Source organism: Dermacentor silvarum, chromosome 1 (assembly GCF_013339745.2).
Source record: "Dermacentor silvarum isolate Dsil-2018 chromosome 1, BIME_Dsil_1.4, whole genome shotgun sequence".
In the NCBI taxonomy this organism is placed as follows: Eukaryota; Metazoa; Arthropoda; class Arachnida; order Ixodida; family Ixodidae; genus Dermacentor; species Dermacentor silvarum.
In genome coordinates this window covers 430,505,809-430,529,452 of record NC_051154.1, presented here as the reverse complement: position 1 = coordinate 430,529,452, position 23,644 = coordinate 430,505,809, and the positions used below count along the sequence as shown (strand labels likewise).

The window sequence follows — 23,644 nt, the reverse complement described above, 5'->3', positions numbered from 1 at the left end:
TCTCTTCCTGATTCTGTAAAAGCTCCTATTATTGCCTTTTGCCTACCGCAGGGCCAATGATAATGCCAATCTGCTCACACCTTTCGAGGAGTTCCTGGATTTTAAACTTATCCGTATTTACAGTGCACCCGGTGTTTCTTCTCCCTAGTAACTCAGTCTACGAGACACAATATTCTTGATCTGCGAGACAAAATACAAGTAACACCAAACCACCATTACCGACTGCCTACGCTAATGAGTCTGGCGAAAAGAGAAGCAAACACGTAGCACTCACCACACTGATGTAGAAAACACCGGCCGATTCCATAAGCTGCCAGCCACTGTTGCGAAGTCCGAAGTCCGAGCGGCCACGAAGGTTCCATGAGTGGTGCCGTGCCAGGTGTCGGGAGAAGAAGAAGTCCAGTGAGATCAGAAAACGGTTTTATATACAGACGTACATAATCTACAAGAAGGGCTCCATGATATTGGAGCCGTCTACAAGCTCTAACTTATTTGCATCTTCTAGCGTTTACATCTCCGAGCCCCTTCACAACACTCAAGTCCTGCTGTTTTATCTCTTTCGTTTCCCTCTTTCACTCGACGAGGAAATGCACTTTAGTTTGTTTTAGCCAATGACCATCTTCGCCCACTTTGCAATAGAGCGCCCATGATGTGTCCCCGTCCCGCCGGGCTCCGCCTCCAATGTCGCCTGATCGCCCCCGCGTACCAGGTAACGGGTGACACCTTGGGAACCAAACGTTGATGCGGTTCCCACGGAAATGGTCGACGCTGGCCCCTTTCAAGAATTAGTCGCTTCTCCATGATTGTCATTTAATTCGCGGAAGCCACCGTTTCCAGGGAGGGCGGTGGCTGTTGTCTCGGAAGAGGGCTCCAAGTTGGCGCGTCACAGTTGGCGCCGGGCCTCGTAGTAGGTCGGGGCGGGCGCTAATAGAGAGTTTTACATTAAGGGGACGCAAGCGTAACGGCCCCCTTGCGCTTGGGGCTGCGATACTGCGCACGCGTAGACCAGTCCACGCGTGCGCAGTACCGCGGCCCCGAGCGCTAGGGGCCCCTACGCTTGCGTCCCAATAATCTAAAGCTCTCTAGTGCTTCACGAAACTCATCAAGAGCGACGTTGCCGTTTTAGCTACACACGAGGCCGGTGACCCATTGCAGTCTGGGACTAATTGCTCATCCATCAGTCCCAGGTGACTCATGGTGACACTTCCCGGCCGCGAGAAACGACAAGCGTGAAGAGCACTTGATATTTTTACGTCTGTCGATTAGGTCTCCTTCGTCCCGAAGGGCCGCCTGAGACAACAGCGGTGTGGATCAGAGGGCAAACGGGGATAGCCGATATTATAATTGACATTAGGAGAAAAAAATTGGAGCTGAGCAGGCCATGTAATGCGTAGGACGGGTAACAGGTAGACCATTAGAGTTACAGAATGGATACAAAGAGAAGGGAAGCGCAATCTAGGATGGCAGAAAACTAGGTGGGGTGATGACGTTAAGAAATTTGTAGGCGTAAGTTGGAGTCAGCTAGCGCAAGACAGGGGTAATTGGAGATCGCAGGGAGAGGGCTTCGTCCTGCAGTGGACATAAATATAGGCTGACGATAATGATTATACAATTATCGTTAACGAAAAACCGGAGCACCGGATGAATAGATGGCAATGTTAATGTTGATAAGAGCGTCCTCTTCGAAGCGGGGCGGTAGCTAACGCCATGAAGCTCGCGCTTTAAAGCTTTCTGTTGCACTAATCTCATCAAATATCTTTATTACCCAATGGACATTGTTCAGTGTAGAAAGGTTCTTTGTAGAAAGGTTCTTTCTACATTGTTCAGTGTAGAAAGAATGCGAGTTAACGTTATTTTTGCACTACCAATGTTTCAGCCGTTTCTTTATGTCTCCACAGTGGTTTCATTTATGTTTCCCGTATACTGTCCACAAAATCTTATACCTCGGGCAAGCCTTCTGCTACAACATTTATCGCTGGATAAATATTCTGACATTCTAACCGAATATGCTCCATGGCTATTGTATTATTTCCACGCGCTATACATGAATTGGTGCATCCAGACGAAGGCCCGGATCCGGATCTTTAGCGGACGCGGACGACTATGCCACGGACCGTCCGGCTGCAAGCGCATCCACACGGCGGACGAGGCCCTAGAAGACGACAGCGCCACCGAGCCGGATTACTCTCGACCGCAGCCTCTGCGCTGGCTAGCAGCAGACTGGTTTGAGAGTTTCTTCCTACAAAATAGACGCCAGCAAAAAGCGACGTTTGGCCGCGATGGCTGTTCTGTCAGAGACTGACGATGACTTTGATTTGTTTCCACGAAAACGGCGTTGTTGGCGGAAAGACTAGACGGGATGGAAATAATTGGGGGTCCAAAACATGCTCTACGAAGAGCTCCTGAAGACTGACCTCGACGAATACCGGAGGCTGCTTCGTGTAAGCAGAGAGCAGCTTCTGCAACTTATGACGCCAGTGGAGCCCCGCATACGAAGGGAGGATACCATTATGCGCCGTTCTATATCGGCGGAAACACTGCTGCAGGTCACACTGCGGTACCTTGCTTCAGGTAAGTGTAAGTTTACAAGTCATTACGGAGAGCGCCGTGGTAAATGTATATCGGTTGAAAACTGAGCTTGGTGCTGATCGAAGGCCGCTACACGAGTTTCTTCAGGCGTGCTCGTGTGGTAGCGTACAAGCTCAACCGCGCCCGAAATATCCAATGCAGATCCAGAGGGTTCGCGTGGAAGGGGTATCACGAGTGCATACATGTTTTGTATGGCCGTGCTGTCGGCACCGACTTTCTGCATAAAAGTGCATCAGATAATATTGATCTGTTTACACTTAATTGCACCACTGAGTGTGTTTAACTTTCGCTGATACTGCATTCATTTAGTGCTCCGAAACAGCAGATATCAGATGTATTTGTACACGTCCTACTTTTTTGTAGTCTGCGAGCAAGCAGTTGACTGAGATTATTTTTTTTTTTTGCATTGCACGAGAGAGTCACTATTCCTTGATTGTGACTGATTGTGACGCTGGCCGCATAAATTGCACGGCTGAGGTCTGACACAGTGGGAAATTCTTCCACGATGTGGATGAAATAAAAGGCGGCGTCATCGCACAAATTCATTGTTCAATAGAAGTGAACGACACCAGGAGCTATGAAGAACTGAAACCAGGCGCCAGCAAACAAAGGACTGATGCTGACTGCAATGCGGCTGTCCTCGAGCAGGATAGAAGTGTACTGGTTGCCCGACACCGCGTGTTAATAAGTTAAAACTGCGGCTTTCCCCGCCAGAATCCGGATGTGAAAAACGGCTTAGCGTTATCCGTCCGCGCGGCTCACGGAAGAGGCGCGGACGAGGTGAATCGCCGATGCGAGGTCACGTGACGCGCCGTCCGGCCCTGCAAATCCGGATTCGGTCTTTCGTCTGGATGCACCATAACTGAACGTTCTCAGACGTACTCATCTCGCTTTGAACAGTTTGGCACTTCTGTTTGAATTATCATGAGACCTTTGCCTACTGATTTCGTTTTCATAGTGTTCAATATTGTTCAATAGCTGACCTCCTCTCCATTCGTGTTATCGAGCACGATGTCTCTGCATTTTCGACTTTACATTTAACACCTTATTCACTTCGGCCGCTCTGCTCCCCATGAGCAGAATGTACTGACTTGATTCCTTGTTATTTTTTCCCGAGCAAATCTTTCTCTGAAGATCTTGAAATTAGGAATGCGTGCACCGAATGTCTCCGTACTGCTTCATTTGTGGTTAGTCCATCAGCCCACAGTGCTAGCCTTCCAATAGCCCTCAATAAATGCCCAGTTCCGCCTGCCCTTCAGATTTTAGAAGGTAAGCCCGGGAACCATTACGCCCTTTACATACACCTTGTACTACATATTTGTTCAACCCACACAGCACTCTTTATTTCATTAGGGTCATGTTCTTCTTGCCTTTCGCTTAAATCACGTCCATGTGTTTCTATGTAACTATGTCCATCTTTATTGAGTATGGCTAGGTTTCTGTATTCATTTACCGTTTGTATCCCATTATAGTTTATTGTGTATGACTGATCAGTCAGATTAATATGAGACTTATGCGAAGTATGTGTACTCGAATGTCGCTGTGCTGTTGTCACAATTGTTTTGTCTGTTATGAACATTATGAGCAAAACAACCATGTCACAGAAGAAGAGTAGCCTGCGCCACACAAAGGCACCAGCCTCTCCAGTTAACAAAAAGAAACAGTTATTAAACAGAAGTGAACAAAAGATAAGCTGAATGCAAAAATAACACTTAAATCCCTAATTCCTTTCACTAAATTGAAAGCATAGAGCGTTGCCCCCCCCCCCCCCCCCCCCCCCTGTGAAGTACATCTGCGAGGTGTATATCCGACTATCCGATAACAATGTCGAATAGCCACATCTTCTGCCATTTTATTCAACCACTCAGCGTTCAAAACACTTCGGAGGTGCATGTGTGTGCCCCCCCCCCCCCCCCACCCCCCCCGCGCCGCCCAAAGCGGAACAAAAACACACGTTATATACGTTAAGGATTGTCGGTTACAACGCCTCTACACCAGCTACTAAGTACAGTTCGACCGTTACAATGTTGCAATGGCAGTTCCGGGACTTCTAGTTAAACCGAGCGCCACAAGACGGCGCCAGAAGTGCTGCTGTTCGTGGAGGCGTCTCCCATATACCGATACTCCGTGAGCAGTAAAACGCACAGCCTAAAACTCTCTCGATTTTGCAATTAGCGTTGCAGGCTGTGCGCGTCAACCGTAGGCAGCATGACAACATCGCGGCGTCCTGGGACGATCATTCAATTTGAACACACCCTTGTGACTTCCTCTTGGCCACGTTTGCCGGAACAAAGTGATAAATTCGCCTCTCGATTAGTCTGGTTCATCTTGGAGGACATTGATTGCATTAGCGTTGTTTTTTGCAGTTTTTGGAACATATTGCCTCTTTGGACCCAGTTACACTGAACACGAATACCATCGTTGCCGTAAAAAGGACCAGGGGCGCTATAACGTAAAATGATTCCAAACTGTTTTGATTGCAATTGCTGCAATCAGCTTCCATGATTGGTCAAAACATCTTCGGGCCACTCCCAACTTCGCCTGTCTGTCACACGACGTAACGAGAACCGCGATAGCTCCCCATCTGATATAACGTGTACACACTGATTATGCATGATTAAACCGCACAAAAGAAAAATAATCATTCCTGATTCGACGCCTTTTCACCATTAGCTTACTGCTATTGGTCCAATGTTTTCTGGCTACGCACACTTCACCTGTCTGTCACGCTACATCACAAAACCGCGAAAACTCACCCCGTCAAAGTGACGTGTACGCGACAAGAATGCATTAATATGCCGAACAAAACTGCAAAATTTTCTGAATAGCCACAGACTGTCCCGTTCCGAAAGGAATAGAAGATGGCTGCCCGCCGATCGATCAGACCCTAACTACTCGCATCTGCCGGTGAGCATGTGGATCAGACAGCCAACGGGGATAGCCGATATTCTAGTTAACGTTAAGTGAAAAATCTAGAGCTTGCTAGGCCACGTAATGTGTAGACGAGATAATCGAGGGACCATTACAGTTACGGAATGGTTTCCAAGGGAAGGGAAGCGCAGTCGAAGACGGATGATGAAATTAGGAAATTTGCAGGCGCAAATTGAAATCAGCTAGCGCAAGACATGGATAATTGGAGACTGCTGGGACAGGCCTTAGTCCTGCAGTGGACATAAAAAAGTCGCAGTTTCGCTCGAACGGCGCAGCTACGGTGGCTAGATGGGTAGGTGTGCCGACCGGCGCCTCTGGAGCGTATACTTCACCGCTTCTCCGCGTCATGACGCAAAATTGGCGCTGCGGTCAGTAGAACGGTTCCGCAGCGCGCGTCGTCTGCTACAGGGGGCTGGCGGACTGGCGGCGAGCAAAAAAAATAAAGCCCGTATTGGAATAGTTGTATGTCGTCTGTTCGTGTCAGTTTCAAAGGTGAAGAGCTCCGTATCTCTTGTACTGTTTGTAAGTTCCTAAGCGATGTGGAATGTTCCAGGTCGGAAAAATGACCGGCGAGATTAGCGGTGGCGTTGGTCCACCAATCAAGACCACCAAGGAGACCTACTGCTTCGCTCCGAACTGCAAGTCGGGCTCTAAATTTGTGACAAAGACAGCGTAATTGTTCCACTGTTTGACAGCGGAAATGTTCACCCCGAGCTGCTCAGTAGCTTGCTCAGTGGCTAGATTGTATCGGCGACGTTAATGAGCAAGCGGTACACCGAAAAGCGTACGTCCATGAGCTCCTCGACGTTGGAAATTTTCAAGCCGCTCATGAGGTGCTCAGCGCCTGCGACATCGAGCACCGCTGCGCTGCTACAGGGAAAAGAAAAGTGATTCTAGGCTGATATTCTCTATAGCAGGCTATGTAGCAAGGAAGTTCCTGCAAAGAACCAAGTGCTCCGATTGCTCAGGGACATTACTAAATTCAACAGAATGAGGAGGTCAGGGCTGTTGCTCCCTTCTGAAGCACTAAAAAACTGGTAGCATCGCTCGAAGACGCCTTCAAGCTGTGCTTCAGTTTAAATGAGTTACGAAGGAACAGTGTATCGCCGACTTTGCATCCTTTCTGCAGCTGAATCCCCCGAATTTGATCGGCTGTAAGCGGCACAAGAAAGAGCTCACAAACGATGTTGTGAAGTTCTATTCAATTATACGCGTTTACTTTCTTGTCAAGGGCAATAACATGGCGCGCGAAAGCAACAGGGAGAAGAACACCTGAAGTGGAGGCGTGTGCTGTGAATAATGTTATGATGTGGTGGACCAACGTTGCGGCCTTGCTGGCGCTAGGCTATTTATGTTGGTGCGTTTGCTGACTAAAGTTACGAGAGCGTGTCTTAATTGTATTTTAAATATATTCACGAATTTAGCCCAAGACGTATTACTCTATTTTATTACAATGAAACAGTGAACCATATGCACTTACCTACACAATTCTTCTCGCACCAATTTAGATACCGTAACTGACGCAGCAATAAAACAATAGCTGGATTTCTCGAAATTGAAACATTAGAACTCGCTAAATATTATGTAAACACGGTTCCACATAACGTATAAAACCATTGCAGTATTGTTTTATGCATGGAAAAAATGCATTTACGTCTTTAATGCAATGGGCTGGAGCGCCGCGTTTATATCAATAAATGTGACCGATTGCCAAGCTAGAAAATTTACTTCAGCATTTTGTTTTTTCTGACTAGACGACAACAACAAGTTCCTCATTCTGGCTTGGCCTACACTGCTCAGAACGGTATTATAACGCGCACTTCAAAGATACAATCAGAGGCAAGCGATACTATCAGACACGCAGCTCGTACACACAGCGCAGCCGTCGTTGCGCGCCGCTGAACCGTTCTACTGTCCGCAGCGCCAATTTTGCGTCATGATGCGGAGAAGTGGTGAACTACGCTCGGTCGGCACACCTACCCATCTAGCCACCGTAGCGCAGCATCAATTGCGATACCAAATTAGTAGAGAGCTATACTGAGTAACGATAGTAGTTTTATCGGCTGTAGAAACTTGGACACATTCGCTTACTAACTGAATTAACAAGCATGGTGTCAGCGCGCACAAGCAAACATGAATAGGTCACACTCGATGACCGCAGACAACCAGTATGAGAACGCTGGCATGAGCAACCTCGGCTGCAGTAGCGAGCGATGCTTCGGGCGGTCTATCGCTTCAACGGAAACTGTGCGCCGATAGCTCAGCGCATACAAAGGTCAAAACCGTGTGGAGATCGCTTTCAAGATACGGTGCGCGCTAGAGCTCGCCACCGCGCAAAGGGCAAGTACGCAGTTACTGGCAGAGTGGAAGCCGCACCCACTACTTCCCGCGCTGCCTTCCTGCTTTCCTCCTTTCCCGTGGGATGTTGAGTCGCCAATTCCCCTTGCGCCTGGTCGCAAGATAGGCATTTGGTGCCGCAGCTAAACGTCGCCTCCCCATCCCTCCCTCACATCCCCCCACGTCCTTTCGTACGACTGAAGACGCGTTTGCTCTCCGCCGTGCGTTCGCTCTCCGTGAAAGCGCGCGTCCCTCGCGCGCTTTCGCTCGCACATACAGCATACGGCGCGCGGTGACGATTTTATCGCCCTTGGACTTTATACGGAACCTGATGGCGAGGGCAGAAATCCGCTTGGAGTGTCCATATAATTGCTACCGCAATAAAATAGGCTGAGAATGATTACGTTATGTCGCGAGCCGCACCTCACTCCTGTGCAGCTCACCTTGGGTGCACAAGGAGAAGGCTTAATTCTCGCTCAGCACATACTTGGGTTTAAGAGCAAAAGTTATGATATTGAAGTACACCTATACAGCGCTTCCGCAACAAAGTCTTATCAAATGCGTTAATATCCATCGATAAAATGCTGTTATGCTCATAAGCTATAATGCAGCGAACGGGTGCGAGAACAGTGTGCGTGACTTCTTTTTCCTGTAGTAATTGTGTATATTATCGTTCCGACACCTAAATCTATTGTCTACCAACCATCCAATACGAAGAGTTTTCTAAGGCATATAGGCACCCAAGGTATGCGTGCTGCGTAGTAATAATTTTCAATCCATCATGATCTCCAAAGCGTCTTTCAGCAGACAATGGAGCCGAACTCACAAAACTTTTCGCTCGTAAGTTCTACTTGCGATTGGCTGGCTGGCTTCGCTAATAATATGTCCAGCTTGTGAATTGGCTGCAATCTATATGTAATAAAATTCTTACGCAAGAGTTTATTGTGAATACGAGCGCGGATTCGTGCACATCAAAGAGACGCCAGCAAAATTCCATCAATGCTTCATAACCATGAAATTTAAGTGAAACGTTGCCACGGTGCTGCCATTCGACGTCAGAAAGACACAGTTTAGGTGGAGGCCGCGCGAGCGCTCGTTGCAGGAGAATAGATATTTGCTAGACCTTAAGGCCTTCACATGCGCCACTGGAACGGAATCGACGGATGAAACATGAGTGCACGTGGAGACTATGAGGCGGACAAGAAGACACTGGCAAGAAAGTCGGCGCTGCAGACGCTGCGGGCGAGAGCCGTATTATGCCTTTCATTACCATGTGTCTAAGCGAGAACGTTCCAAAAAGTGTCACATTGCGTGGCACGTGATACGACGAATTATTCGAAGATTTTACTATTTCAGCCAAATGAAAGAAAAGGCTAAATTACAGGCAATGCCATAATAAATGCACGAGCCACCCATTCCATTTCACAAGAGCCATGGGTGCATGCTGAATTTCAATTCAATTCTCAGCTCGAATTCAGATTGTTAAGCGCCAGAGAGCTCATCCGTTTACTCGTGTTGCTTTCAAAGAACACGTAAACATCCATGACGCGTAAAGAAAGGAACAGAAACGAATTCACAATTGGGAAATTGTCAATTTCACAAGGTTGACGTTCTTTAGAAAGGAATATCAATTCGGATGGCACCGTTTATTGCGATAGCAATTAGATGGACATTCCAAGCGCATTTTCGCCGTCGCCGTGAGGTTCCGTATAAAGTCCAACGATGAGAAAAGCGTCGCCTCGCGCCGTACGCTGTGTGCGCGAGTGAAAGCGTGCGAGGGTGAGCTAGCAACCGCAGCTTAATCTTGCGCACGCGAGGAAGGCGGCCGGCAGCGCGCGGTCTCCGCCGCTAGCGGGGCACGGGGAGGAGGCGACGGAGACGGTAGGGGTAGGGGGTGCGTTCTGCTCTTGCGGCTGCTGCTCACGGACCTGCCGCGCAGGCACCGTATCTTGAAAGCGATCTGCTATGTGGCCGAAGTGTGCGCCCGAGGGGGCCCCATCTTCCAAGCGATGGTAGAAAGTGCATGCGCCGAGTGCCGGTAGCTTCATATGCGCTGGGCTTTCGACGTTAAGTTGGCGTTGAAGCGAGACGAGTGACGGTGCGGAGGTCAATTTGCCCGCTGCTGCTGGCGCGCTTTCTCACTCCGGCGTTTTCACAACGAGTTTCCGCGGTCATCGAGCATGATGAGTTCATGTTTACCTGTGCGCGCGTGACACCGTGATTGTTTATTTAGTTAGTAAGCGAATATTTACAGTTTTGTACGGCCGATAAAACTAGTATCTTTACTTCGTATAGCTGTCTACTAATTTTATATCGCAAACGGTGCTTCGCCTTTCAGGCGAAACTGCGACTTTTTGTGTGCGCCCGACTCCCGGATCCTGGTGCTATTACAGCGGGTGCATATGCTCCAGCGGGCTCCGTCGGAAAGAAACACTTGACAAGCGGTAAGCTGTGTGTGTCGCATAGATGACATTACAAGTTCCGATTTGTCTGCGAAAAAGTACTCGCGCAATTGTCGCGTTGCGGCGGCAGCAGCGGCAACACGATACTCGTCAATTTGAATCTCGGAACAAATGCCGCGTCAATGTCGGGACGACTCGTCGCGTCCTGGAAACATATGGATGGAATTAGTGAATCATATAGAGGCGAACTGACGCTCATGATATGGACTGAAATAAAGCAAATAACGAAGATTCTTTACATCAAGGACTCCCTTCTTCTCACGAATAAGATGAAAAAGAGAAGCGGGAGACTTCTGTGACCCGAAGTGCTAGTCGAACACAGACTATCTGAAGGCGGGCCGAGGTTGAAGCGATGGACGTTCTTTCTAAGACATAGTGCCATGTGGTTTATTGACGGTTAACGCGAAGCCGTGACACGTAGGGTCCAGAGCAGAGAGCAGCCAAGAAGTTCCAGCCAAGCAGTTCCAGCCAAGCGCCAGCGCGAAAAAGCAGCGACACCGATCTTTTTGTCTCCGTCTTCCTCACTTGAGATGCCATGCGGCAGCAGCGGCGCTTGGGTTATCTTCGTCATTGCAATGGCCCCACGGCAAAAGAGTAGCCATGCTGGCGACTCACGGTGACGAAAAGATAATGGGATCATAATACGGTTTCAGCTGGCTTACGTGCACGACCTCGCGGCCGCAACGCCACAGGTCGTCAGGCGGTGTCGGATGGTCGACCACATACTTTACAGCAAATGTACAGGCGACGATCTGGTAGGGTCCGTGGTGTTGAGCGAAAAGCTTAGTAGAAAGATCGGGAACGTGGCCCGGAATCCACAACTAAACGACGGAGCCGACACCAAATGTGGTAGTTAGAAAGTCATTGCTCTTAATGCATGGATTCGACATTGAACGCGGAGACAGCGGTGCACTGTGCCTTGAGAGACGATGTATGATGGCGTAGATGAGAGCGAGAAAAGGTGTCCGCGTCGGAGTGCTTGCGGCCAGACCTGTACACCACTTGGATATCATACTCTTGTAGCCGAAGGGCACAGCTACCGAGGTGGCCCGAGGGGTCTTTCAATGTCGACAACCAAAAAAGAGCGTGGTGGTCCATAACAACCCAAAAGGGTCGGCCATAAAGGCAGGGTCGGAACTTCCCAAGAGTACAAACTATGGCCAGGCATTCTTTCTCAGTGGTTGGATAGTTGGTCTCGGCCTTTGTGAGCGCTCGGCTCCCGTAGGCGACAACATAATCGTTATAGCCAAGTTTGCGTTGCGCGAGCATCGCACAATGGCCCACGCCGCTTGCATCCGTGTTTACCTCCGTAGGCGCCCGGGTATCGTAGTGTCCGAGTACCGGAGGAGATGTGAGCAGTTGGCGTATCGTTTGGAATGCGTCATGACATTCAGGCGACCAGTTAGACATGTCGGTGCCAACAGTGGGAAGCCGCGTCAAAGGTGCGATAACGGTCGCGAAATTGCGCACAAAGCGACGAAAATAAGAACAAAGGCCGATGAAGCTCCGGAGGCTCTTCAGTGATGTTTTAGGGAATTCGGGGACAGCTAGAAGTTTCGTAGTATCAGGGAGGCCGCCGTCCTTGGACACTACATGGCCCAAGATGGTCAAGGTGCGAGCTGCAAAGCTACACTTTTTGATATTCAGCTAAAGACCGGTGTTCTTGAGACATGTCAAAACTTGGTGGAGAAGAGCGAGGCCGGCCGAAAAATCTCAAGAAAACACGATGTCATCAAGGTATCAGAGATAGATGTTCCATTTGAGACCGCAAAGTAGTTGCGGGGATACTGCAGAGTCCGAATGGCATGACGTTAAATTCATATAGCCCATAAGGGGTGACAAACGCTGTCTTAGGACGATCGCATATGTGGCCATGCGAACCTTCCAGTATCCAGATCATCGGTCCAACGACGAGAACTACTCAGCGCCTTGTCAACAATCGAGTGCATCATCAGTTCGGGGTAAGGGGTAGATGTCGTTCCATGTTACCTTGTTGTGACAGCAGTTGTCGCCTCAGAATTTAATAGAACCTTCTTTTTTTGCGCGCTAGCACAACTGGAGATGACCGCGGACTCAAGGATGGTTGAATGACGCCACCCTCGAGCATATCATTCACTTGGTCATTGATTACACGACGCTCCACCGCTGAAACGCGATAGGGGCGTTGTAGGAGGGGAGGCTGGGATCTGGTGTCGATGTAGTGGGAAACACTGTCCGTACGACCCAAGGCGACTTCCGTGCAGTCTAAGGAAGAACGGAAAGTATCTAGGAGAAACGGGAGTTGCTCGCGATGCTCCAGGGGAATGTCGGCGTCAACGCACGAACCAAGGACTTCGGTAACCAATCGTAAGAATTTCGGAAACAGTGTCATAGTGCCGAGCGCTAGTCATCATGAGGAACCAGGATCTTCCAAACACTCAGGTATGTCAATGGGATCGATACACCCGAGGGACTCGTCGCGAAAGAGGGTGAGAGGGTGTGCGAACGGGTTGTGCATTAGCTTAATTGTTTAGGAGAACTTGTTGCACCAACGGCTGTGTAGAGAATGGCGAATGGAAGTGGTACAGGTTTTTTGGGAAGAAAAGAAGATGAGGGAGTCAACAGCACCGGGGCGTTGGGCGCACATGGACAAAACAAAGGGACAGGCGTTGAAGTGTTTGGTGGCAGATCAGTATCGGCGGCGATAATAATCTTTAAGGAGGTGGGAGAGGCAGCTGACAGATTGTTGTTGAGGACAGATAGAGCTATTTAGGCATGGGCGCAATCAATTCCGGCACGGTGGCGCGACAGAAAGTCCCATCCCAGGATGACATCGTGGAAGCAGGAAGGCAGTACAAGGAACTCAATCGTGTAAAGTAAGTTCTGCATAACGATATTAGCCGTGCATGCGGCAGAAGGTTGGATGGGTTCCGGGGTGACAGGGCGGTGTACAAGACGAAAAGTGATGTGGTGACCTCCCTGATATTACGGCAACGATTCTCTCGTATGACGGAAATTGCAGTTCCCGTGTCGAGAAGTGCGAATCGAACGACTCCTTCAACCTGCACTTATATAATCTATTGCGGCGATAGTGGAGGTCTTGGGCACTTCGACAAGCTTGCAGCTCTTGCCTCCGGAACTGCAGCCCTTAGCTTCCCACGACGCATCGGCGATATCGAAAGGCGACGTGGTGATGGTGAATGATGGCTGCTGAAGTTCAGACGAGCGATGCAGTAGTTCGGCAACGGATTTGGATCAGCATCCTGGTGGGCTGCAGGCACGTGTGGATCAACGACGACGTCCGGACGCTGCAGGCAGTGGCCACAAAAGCACGTCACATGTCCCTCGAGACCGCAAGCGAAGCACATCGGCCGATTGTACCGCGTGAGCGATGGGTCTTGCGGCCGGTAGTACTGACGGGGCATTTGAGGCACAGGGAGGAATGCTGGGTGCGGATGCGTCGAGTAGGGGAGCGTGGTTTGTCTAGGACGCGACACGACTTCGGCGTACGTCAGCGGTGCGGCTATCTGGGCGTCCTGGTGGACTGGCGGGAGAGCCTCTGCAACGTGCTTGCCTATGGCCAGCTGCTTTAACGAGGACAAAGGTTGAATAGGTCCTATCAGCGAGAGCTGGCAGGCCACCTCTTCGCGAATGAAGACTGTGATTTAAGGCAGCAGAGACCCGTCATCAGTCTTTCCGGGAGCAGTCGCCAAGCTTGAAAGGAACGCCACGTGAGGAACAGTTTGGCGGGCGAGCACACGTTGCCGGCGTAATTTGTCAAAGCTTTGGCAGGAGGCGACTATGTACGGCTGCAACAGTGGTACTATTCTTAGCCAGGAGCACTTGAAAAGCATCGTCGTCATTGACATTGACGATTTGTTTAATCTTATCTTCTTCAGTCATCGTTGGGCTCACTCGGTTGCAGAAGTCAATGACGTCCTCAATATAACTAGTGAAGTTCTCGCCCGGCTATTACGCTCATTGGCGGAGGCGTTGTTCGGCGCGAAGCTTTCGCAGGGCATACGTCCACAAAGGCAGTCTTGCCGTCATTCCATGTTAAAATGGTTGCCTTATGTTTTCCGAACCAGAGGTTGGCGACAACTGCAATATAAAAAATAACATTGTTGAGCTTTGTTGGATCGTGCCATTTGTTGTGGTTGCTCATCCATTCGTACGACGAAAGCCAGTAATCGACGTCAGCGTCGGCGGTGCTATTGAACACAGCTGGGTCAGGTTGACGAACGGCACCACAGGTGACTGGTCCAGCTGACGAAGTGGGTCAGTCACCGGAGTCATCTGGTATGGTGGAGGCGGTAGCAGCGGGAAGAGTGCGGCTTCGCAGTTCTAGGGCGACTTGTTAGGTACCCCGCACCTCCACCAAATACTACGGTGTTTATTGACCGTTAACGGGAAGCCAAGTCTCGTCGGGTCCAGTGCAGATAGAAGTCGAGCAGTTCCAGAAAGCGCCAGTGCGACGAAAGCAGCAACACCGATACTTTTCTCTTTGTCTTCCTCGCTTAGAAGCCATGCGGCCGCCGCGACGCTTCGGCTGTGTTCATCATTACAATAACTATCAGACTATTTCAAAAGAACGCAACGACACTCGAAAGAAAGGGTATTAAAATGAACTTGTCTGTGGTTCCTATAAATTGAAACCAGTACCAAAACTTCGACCGAATCTTCGTCAAAGTGAGAGAATAACGCATTGTTCTTACAGAGGTAGAGATGTTACTGCGAAAGATGCACGGCGATTTCTTAATGCGTCGCCAAAGCGAGCATGCCCACGCATTAGAGCTTAGGGAAATGCAGTGACTGCAATGAATTACCAATAATTACTGCAATGACCGAGTGGTAGAAAACCTGTTAGAGAGTGTTAGATTATAAACGAATACAATATGTTGCTCCACGACGCCAAATTACCAGCAATGACGCCTTCCACCTTCTTCACGTGTTCACGTTCCAGAAGCACCCGTTCTGGGATGCGGAGCGATGGCCAACGTGTAACGATTCAGCGCTTACCGAAACGATAGTCGATGCAGGGTCGAAGCCAACGAAGCTCTCCGTCGTGCGGCCAGAGCCATAAATAGAAACACGTGCCTCCACCCCCACTTACACTCCCCAATCTTTCCTGTGTGCTTGGCTCTGCGCGGCGCGTACACACGAGAGGCGCCCGAGCTTAACCAAGTTTGCGCAGCGCCGGCGCGCCACACGGAGATTCACCAATCTCACTCGGTTCGCCGCTGTGCAAACAAGAACGAACAAGCTATCATTTCGTCGGTGAGCCGTCGTGCAAATCGACAAGCTGCTCGAGGGGAACGCCTGCGCTCGCGCGCCAGGCAGCCGAGTGGTGGCTGGAGGCGAGAACAGCACGGTGGATGCGCTCGTTGTTTTGCGCGGAGCCACTCAGGCTAATTGCTGCGCCCTGGCTACCAGAGGCCGGCGTCAGGCGGGACGCGAGGCGAAGAGAACACGGGATAGGGAAGCCTGCCACTCCGGCGCCCGCGCTGTGTCACCACCGAGGGCAAGGCGAGATGTGACAGGGAAGGAAGGGACGCTCCTGTGGCGTAGCTCGCAAATTTCACTGCAGCCGGCGTATTGCAGAGGCTCAGTGTCAAGGGCGGGAGTTGGGACGCAGAACTGGAACCCAGACTTATGGCGCAAAAAAAAATGCAGCGAACAAGGCAGGCGCCAACCCATTACGGGTTTGACACGTCGTGTACCAAGAGTGATTCTGAGCCTTGGGATGGGAAAAAGGAATAGGCAGTAAAAGGGTTAGTGCGGGTCGTTGCTCCAGCTTGATACGCAAACCTCTGTCGAATGAAAAAGAAATGGTCGCGTGTGATGGCAAATACGTGTCGACACCAAAGCATTCAAGATCGAAGTTAAATGCTGGCTCAAACGCTTCGATGTTTAAATGTTGGTTATATCCCCCTATTTGTCTCTTTCCGTCTATTTTTAATGTTCATTATTCACCCATTCTGCATCTTTTTTGTATCACATTTCACGCGCACATGCCTCAACCTTGTCTTTTTTAGCGTTGGCACTTGGATGACATTTTCCTTTTTTTTAAAGCGAAGATTTCTCTGTCTCACTGATTCGTCCGTGAGCTCCGAAACTGCACTGCAGGAAAGCCAACTTACGCAATGATACTGTCTGCGCACGCAACAGAATAACGGCGCACGACAAGTAACGTAGAACACTACAGTTTACATTCGCAGTTGTACCGAAAAGAAGAATGGGAACTGCAACGCCACGCTACCTAGACGAACTGCATGTATCTGCATTGCATTACGCGCGTCACGCAATGCATTCCCGGCCGTCACCATGGGTATAGGCCGCGGGTGCACCGCCCGGCAGATCAAGAGGCTGCCGTACGCGAACGTAAGCGCGAACACGATCTTGCTCGTAATACCTATCCCGTGTATCGGCAACAGCATACAGTCGTGAAAGTTTGAGTGTGTGCGTGTAATCAACGGCTACATGATCTAAAATAAAGGCTATGCAACTTATCGAAATGCGTCTTTATTCAACTTCAACGTACAAAAAATACAATCCTAAACAAGCAATGAAATCACATATGATGCGCATCGCATCGGGTCGCTCAGCATTTCTTGATTTCGTTGCGTGGTGGTTGGCTTTGGACTATGACTTTGATTCAGTTTGCATGGGCAAAAACTTCGCGTTTAACGACCTTTCTTTTAGAAAGGGGCTTTGATTTTTGACCAAGAGGCCAGGTGGGCCGATCCCGGAAATAGTGCAGTCTATGGTGCAATGTGGTTAGTTTGGTGGGCTCTATACATAAAACTTCATATTGCTGGGAAGCTTTGGCTTCACCTTTTAATGCGATTAGCATCATCAAGGTACTTCGCGCACACAATTTTCAGGGTGTGAATGTCTATATCTCTAACTATTTTACCACCAACTTGGGTCATCGGAAGTTATTGGAGAGCATCGGGCTCTTGTGGTCAGGGAACTGGGTTCAAAATCAGTCGTTGGAACTGTGGCATAGCTCGAGAATTTCCCTGCAACCGGGATATTATTGCAGAGTCGGAGTGTCAAGGGTGGGAGTTGAGACGCAGAACTGGAACCCACACTAATGGCGCATAAAAAAAAGAGCACTGCGTATGAGAAATGGGTATGTGCCGGTCAACAGTTAACCTGTTTGCGCTAACTTGTGTCACTGAGTATGTGCCACTGCTTATGAGCCTCTCTCACTCGAACTTTGGTTACTGGGTACGTAAATAAATTTTATTTATGTATTTGGAAGTATCTCACAGGCCTCCAGAGGGGCATTGAGCAAAGGGAGCATGCGGTACAGTTCAATTAGACTTGAAGACAATTCCGCTACAAAAAACCGACAAGGAAGCAAACAATCTCGCACTCTAAAAAAGTGGTATGACAAACCATGGAAAAAGAAAAACTGAACTGCAAAAAAAACAAAACGAAAGCACTGGAGAGGGGAAGGTTATGGGTATACCGGTAATAATAACGGGTATTCAAGTACACAATTTGCACTTCCGTAAAATAAAGTAATGATAAGAACAAGAAACACGGCAATCGAAAAAGGTCAATGACACATTAGCAGCATTAGAAAAGTGTTCGGTAAGTTTTCATACAAAGTAACAATAACAAAAAGATAGCAACAACATTACAAACACTGCAAAAGTTCTGAATGACGCGTCATTTGAATTACAACCAACAAATGCGCACCATTTTTCAAAGAAAGGTACAAAAGGAAAAATTAAGAAAAATAAAGGATAATAAGAAACAAATAGTTGTGAGCAGAAAGATGTTTCGCTAGGTAATTACGGAAGGCTTTATTATCTGGGAGGCGTTTCAGAGGCGGATAGCGCGTGACAATGATGAAACGTTAACTGTTGTGTCACACCATATATGCGGGCATAGCTGAAATTTTAGGCAATCTGCGCGATGTGAAGACGTGGTGTTGCAAGAATGGTAGGGATGAACCGTCAGAGTGAAATATTTTATGTAATAATGACAGCAACGCAATATCACGACGAGTGTTCAAGGACTGACACGATAGTTCCAATTTGACTAGAGGTTTGCTTGACTAAGCTCTGTAATTACAAGACTTGCCCATTTATGAATTCTTTCCAACGCTTCAATAAGGTATTTTTGATGTGACGACCAGAATCGAGACGCGCACTCAAGCTGGGATCGAACAAACGTTAAACAAGCCAATTTACACAAGGCAGAAAGTGCACTGCGCATGTTCGGGCGCAAAAATCCTAATGATTTGGAGGCATTGGCAGAGGCGCACGTGATGTTCTCAGACCATGATAAGGTCCGTGTGAGGTGCCAGACCTAGATAGTTATATTCTGTAGTGGAGGATATAAGGCTGCTGTCAATGTGGAAGGAAAACTGCGATATGATATGTTAACGGGTGAATGAACTTTTTTAAATTTTCTTACTTTTACGGTCATCAGCCCCGTTTTACACCATTCATTAACAAGTTCGAGGACTCGTTTCAGTGCTAGATGACCATTAATCTTAGGGATTGGACGACAGAATATGCAGTCGTCCGTGAATATTCGAATGCAAGAAGATACGTTGTTCGGAAGGCCATTAATATAGAATATAGATAGCAAATTTAAGGCCCGAGGACGCTGTGTTGTGGCACAACATAAGTAACGTAACAGTTCAATGACCACTTAGTAACACTTCAGTAATATTCAGTGAACCTCTTTGTTGTCAATTTGAGTAACTGGGTATGTGGAACTGGGCATTGTCGTCTCTTCTATGAGCCTCTTAGACTCCAACTTGGGCTACTATAGGTAAGTGCCACGGTATATGTTCCGCTCTTGAATGACAAAAAAATATCATTTCAATTTCCGCGGCGCTAGGCGGAGTCTTACACACCTCATATATATTCTGACAATCTTTTCTGAATAAATATTGACACACGTACCATGCGGGGACTTCGCTGCGGCCGCGCTAGATGGCGCAGCGAGTCCAGAGAGAAGAGCTAGACAGGAGTTCGGCTGTATACACGCCTCGCTTATGACGCGTTCCGGCGGCGGCAGTAGTGTGTCGATGCAGTGCTTCAATGCTAATTGTCGACATTCACCGTGAGGTGGGTTCGTTCTCCAGGATTTTCTTATTGTTCACAATTTTTTTCTTTAAATAGAGTTTGCCAAGCTGTGTACGAAAGAATGCCGGTACAGCAAGCTCAGGGCAGGCGGTTGGGTGCCTCGAAAAGCACAGGAGTTAACGAGCCTCTGGTACAATTTCTGTCATATCCAAAGGATTCATTTAGGCAGATTGTCTGTCTCAAGCAATGTTTCATACTTTTTCCTTCTAAGGCGAGCTCTACTGAAAGAGGTGCGGGTGATAAAACACTGCCCTCCTTTACAACAACGGCATCCCCCTGAATTCAGAGATCCGGCTACTTGGACACTGCATTACGGCGTGACGCGAATGTTGTCTAATCGCAGCTAGTAGGAACTATTGTGTGCCCACGTTCCTTTGTAGAATCATCTATTTCTGTTATATTCTTTCTCGTTACCTGGCTGATGATTCCGTCTAATTGAATACCATGCGCCGCGTTTATTGCTTTTACAACATGCCCTTACAACAGCAATATCCCTCTACCGACTTGTTGTGGCAGAGAGGAGAACATGCACATCTATAGCCCTGACAAGCAACAGCACGGCGGGTGTGTTTGAACGTAACAATTTTTGCGTAGGAACTATTGCGAATACAGGTCCTACTGTAAACCCTTAGTGCCAAGGCAGCACGCAATCCAGGCATCGTAATTTTTATGGATGAACCGTCACGCCAGGCTTCGTTACATCAGGAGTGACCTCCGTTCTTCACAGAGATGGCTGCAGTGTTCATTAACAGCCACGCTATGAGCCTAAGATCTATGAAATATTAGCTACGGAAACATATGTATTTTCCTTAGCGGAAACTTATCACCGTAGATTGCCCGTGGTAGGCTAAGCGATTTTTTACAAACATCATTTACAAACATCACTGCAAATGTTTGAAAGTTATCTGTAATTTCTTAACATCGTTTATACTACATTATATTATTGTGTTGCAATTGTATCGTATGTTGTTGCATTTCTTTTCCTGGATCTTGACTTATGATTTATTTGTGAATGGATTAATGATTACTTTTGGAATTACGTTGGATGTTTCCAACAGACCTTTACTTGTATATTGTATGCCCACCCTGCTAAGGTCTTGTATAAGATCGCAGTATCAATAAATAAAAAAAATAAATAAAAATAAGCCTACCGTGGAGAAGGAACCAACGTGAATACTTGCTCTAGGTCTTTCCGGCAGCGCTGAGAGCGCCCGAGAGCATTTCCAGCTAGAGCGCCAACTCAGAAGCATGCTCCAATGCTTTCAAACAGACAGCCAAATCTATGGCAGCTTCATTGTGCATGTGCTCGGCAACATTTGAAAATATCAATCGAAAATTATATTAGTATCAAACTCTCATTGCGAACAAATTCCATTCGTTTGCTGGGCTGTTGTGGCAACCTCCAACGTCATGTTTTTCCCCCGAACGCACGAAATGGAGCATGTCCAGCTTGACACGTATATTACTAAGGCGTGGTGCAAAAACACTAAGCCTTAGTATCATTGTACCACTGCCGTAGCCACAACACTGCAGTTCGGAGCGAAGAGAAAAGCAGAAAAATCGAGTCACACATTGCCTATGTCCATATGTTCTTCGACATGGAGAAGACAGCGGGATGAGAAACGGATCAAAATGAGAGCCAAGAGGACGTCGAACACATCGTGACCCCAAAGCTGACGCCGAGGATACTGCATTATTGTTTGGTGATGTTGGTGCAGACTGTCCCCTCGACAAGCTCGTGGAATGCAGCATTCGTGGGGCACAAAGAATCATATGCCTGATCCAAAACTTCGCCAAACAGAAGGCTGATCAATAATCTGTCGTGTCGACATCAGCGGGAATAATGCAATGTATGTTGCCACTGGTTCTTCGTAGGCTGCCTAGTAATGTATTGGAAAGAGAAAAATGTCGAGAGATCAGGGGCATGGATATAGTGGTATGAAAAAGTCCTGTAGGATGCGGACAAGGTGACAGTTTCGGAAGAGACGAGAGATACGCTATTGCTTGACCGCAGGCAAATAACTTCGTGGGCTGTAACGTTCTATCAAAACATCAAGAAGACTAGGCACGCCGAAGCGGGGGTCTCCACATTACATTGTTTGGATATGGTTTTTCAAAGATCAACACCGCATTTTTTTTATCATGCCAGAGTTATAGCGGTTATGTGTGCATCTCAGGTAATGCGCGGGATAGATTAATATGTATATATAAAAATAAATACGTAAACGAACGCCACATAGAAACAGAGCTGGACTGTACAGCCCATGCGAAGTGAAGCTTTCGTTAAGTCGGTAATGAAATGCACAAATAATTTGATTACTGCGTCTTTCACATAAAGAAAACCGGCATGCACAAGTGTTCTCGTACACCCGTGATACACAGTGTGAGAAATGTTCTGTTTGCTTGTATTTCTTCATTTCTTATGTATTTTAAATCTATTGACCACTTCTTGGGAATTTCTGCGTTCTGGGTATGTGCGCTGGTATGTGCGGTCGTTTGGAAATCGCAATCACCAACACGCGGCAACCATGTCAAACAGCTAGTTGGCATTGCCAAAATATGTACCTCCCGCTTCATGGCATACCCCCAGTTGTGGGTATGAGCCATGCAGGAAAGAAACAAAATAGGAGAGGCCCTGACGTGTCGATTTTGAAGTCGGAAGTGCAGCCATGTTGGTTTGCCATCTACCTTTGCACCTCCATCGGCTCTCCGCAGCAGATAGGCGCGAGCTATGAACTTGCATTGTTACGAGCCGCCGTATTAGAGAAAAATCTGCGTTCTTTGAGGAAACATGGTCCCGTCTATACAAACCGCAAGTTCTTTTATTGCAATAGCAATTATATGGACACTCCAGGCGCATTCTGCCATCGGCGTCGCCGTGAATTCCGTATAAAATCCACGGGAGATAAAATCGTCGCCGTGCGCCGTATGTTCGAGTAAAAGCGTGAGAGGGTGAGCCCGCGATCGCGGCTCAATGTCGCTCAGGCAAGGGTGGGAAGCGGGAAGGAAGTGCGCTGTCTTCAATTCGCGCGCAACGCTTCGGATGGAGGATAGGGAGGGGGAGGGGGCGTGCTACTCCACTTGGCCCGAGAGCCCACCGGGCTGCAAGGCTCCGAGGGCAGGGTAGGGAGGGGCAGGGCGTTCTACGCAGCACGCATCCGCCCGGGCGGCTGTATCTTGAAAGCCATCTGCGACGGGTACAGAGTCCGCCGCGCGCTGTGTTTTCGCGGCTTAGTTCGCGTTGATGCGAGAGACAGCACGAAGGTCAATTCGCTCGCTGCTGTCACCGCGCTTCCTCACTCCAGCATTTTGACAGCGAGTTTCCGCGGTAATCGAGTGAGATGCGTTCATGTTTGCTTGAGAGCACGTGACACCTTGCTAGTTAATTTAGTTAGTATGCCTATGTTTACAAGTTTATACGGCCGATAAAACTGCTATCCTTACTTCGTATTGCTGTCCACTAATTTGCTATCGAAACCGATGCTTCGCCTGTCGGGCGAAACTGCGACCTTTTTTTGTGCAAGCACAAGTAGAACCATTAAAAATTCAGATAGACGAACTCATTCCCCCAAGAAAGCCTGTAAGTATTAGTAGCATTGAATTTGACAACATATTTCTTTCCAATGCTACAATCCTGCCCGCTAGATATTTAAACGGCTTATTAAAGGGTCATTTACCACAACTGAAAATCAATAATGTAATAGCGAGGCATGCATAAATGTGTGAAGAGAAAGCGGTTACAGGCACTTTCTTTGAGGTGCTATGTTGGTCGTATTCAATGCGACTTCCTCATTTTACACCGCTATTTCAGGCAGAAGCTCTTCTAAAACTCCCTTTAAATTCTTCGACAGCTGTAATAGTGACCAATTAATTGTCAGTGAGCACAACACACACCTCATCCTAAGAGAGCACAGTTTTAAATGAACTAGAATCAATAATCTCTTTGACCTTATGTCCGGTGCGTTTGAGATGGGTATCAGGTCACCGTCGTTTGTTTTTAAATGAAATGGCCGACACACTTGCACCTAGATGCATCGCTAGATGGACCAGTCATGTATGTTCTGCCAACTTTTGCTTATACCACCGCGGCTAGATTTAGAAAATTATTTCTTTTAACATACCCCGCAAAACAGACATTCCAAATCACAGAATTAATAAAGTTCCTTTACCACTGGGACAATCAATGGTGTTTCACACGGAAATTGGACATCTCCCTCACAAAATTAGGATGCA

General features: G+C 48.1%; 2 protein-coding genes across 5 annotated transcripts in view; one reads left to right on the top strand and one right to left on the bottom strand.

Annotated features, from left to right (window-relative positions):
* LOC119437682 (papilin-like) overlaps positions 1-23,644 on the bottom strand; it is a 464,139-nt gene that overhangs the window by 242,172 nt on the left and 198,323 nt on the right. The window lies entirely within an intron of this gene.
* LOC125942581 (uncharacterized) overlaps positions 2,096-23,644 on the top strand; it is a 44,464-nt gene continuing 22,915 nt past the window's right edge. Inside the window, exon 1 of the mRNA XM_049660771.1 lies at positions 2,096-2,571. Coding sequence (XP_049516728.1) covers positions 2,385-2,571 — 187 coding nt within the window. The 5' untranslated portion in view covers positions 2,096-2,384. The remainder of the gene's footprint in view (positions 2,572-23,644) is intronic.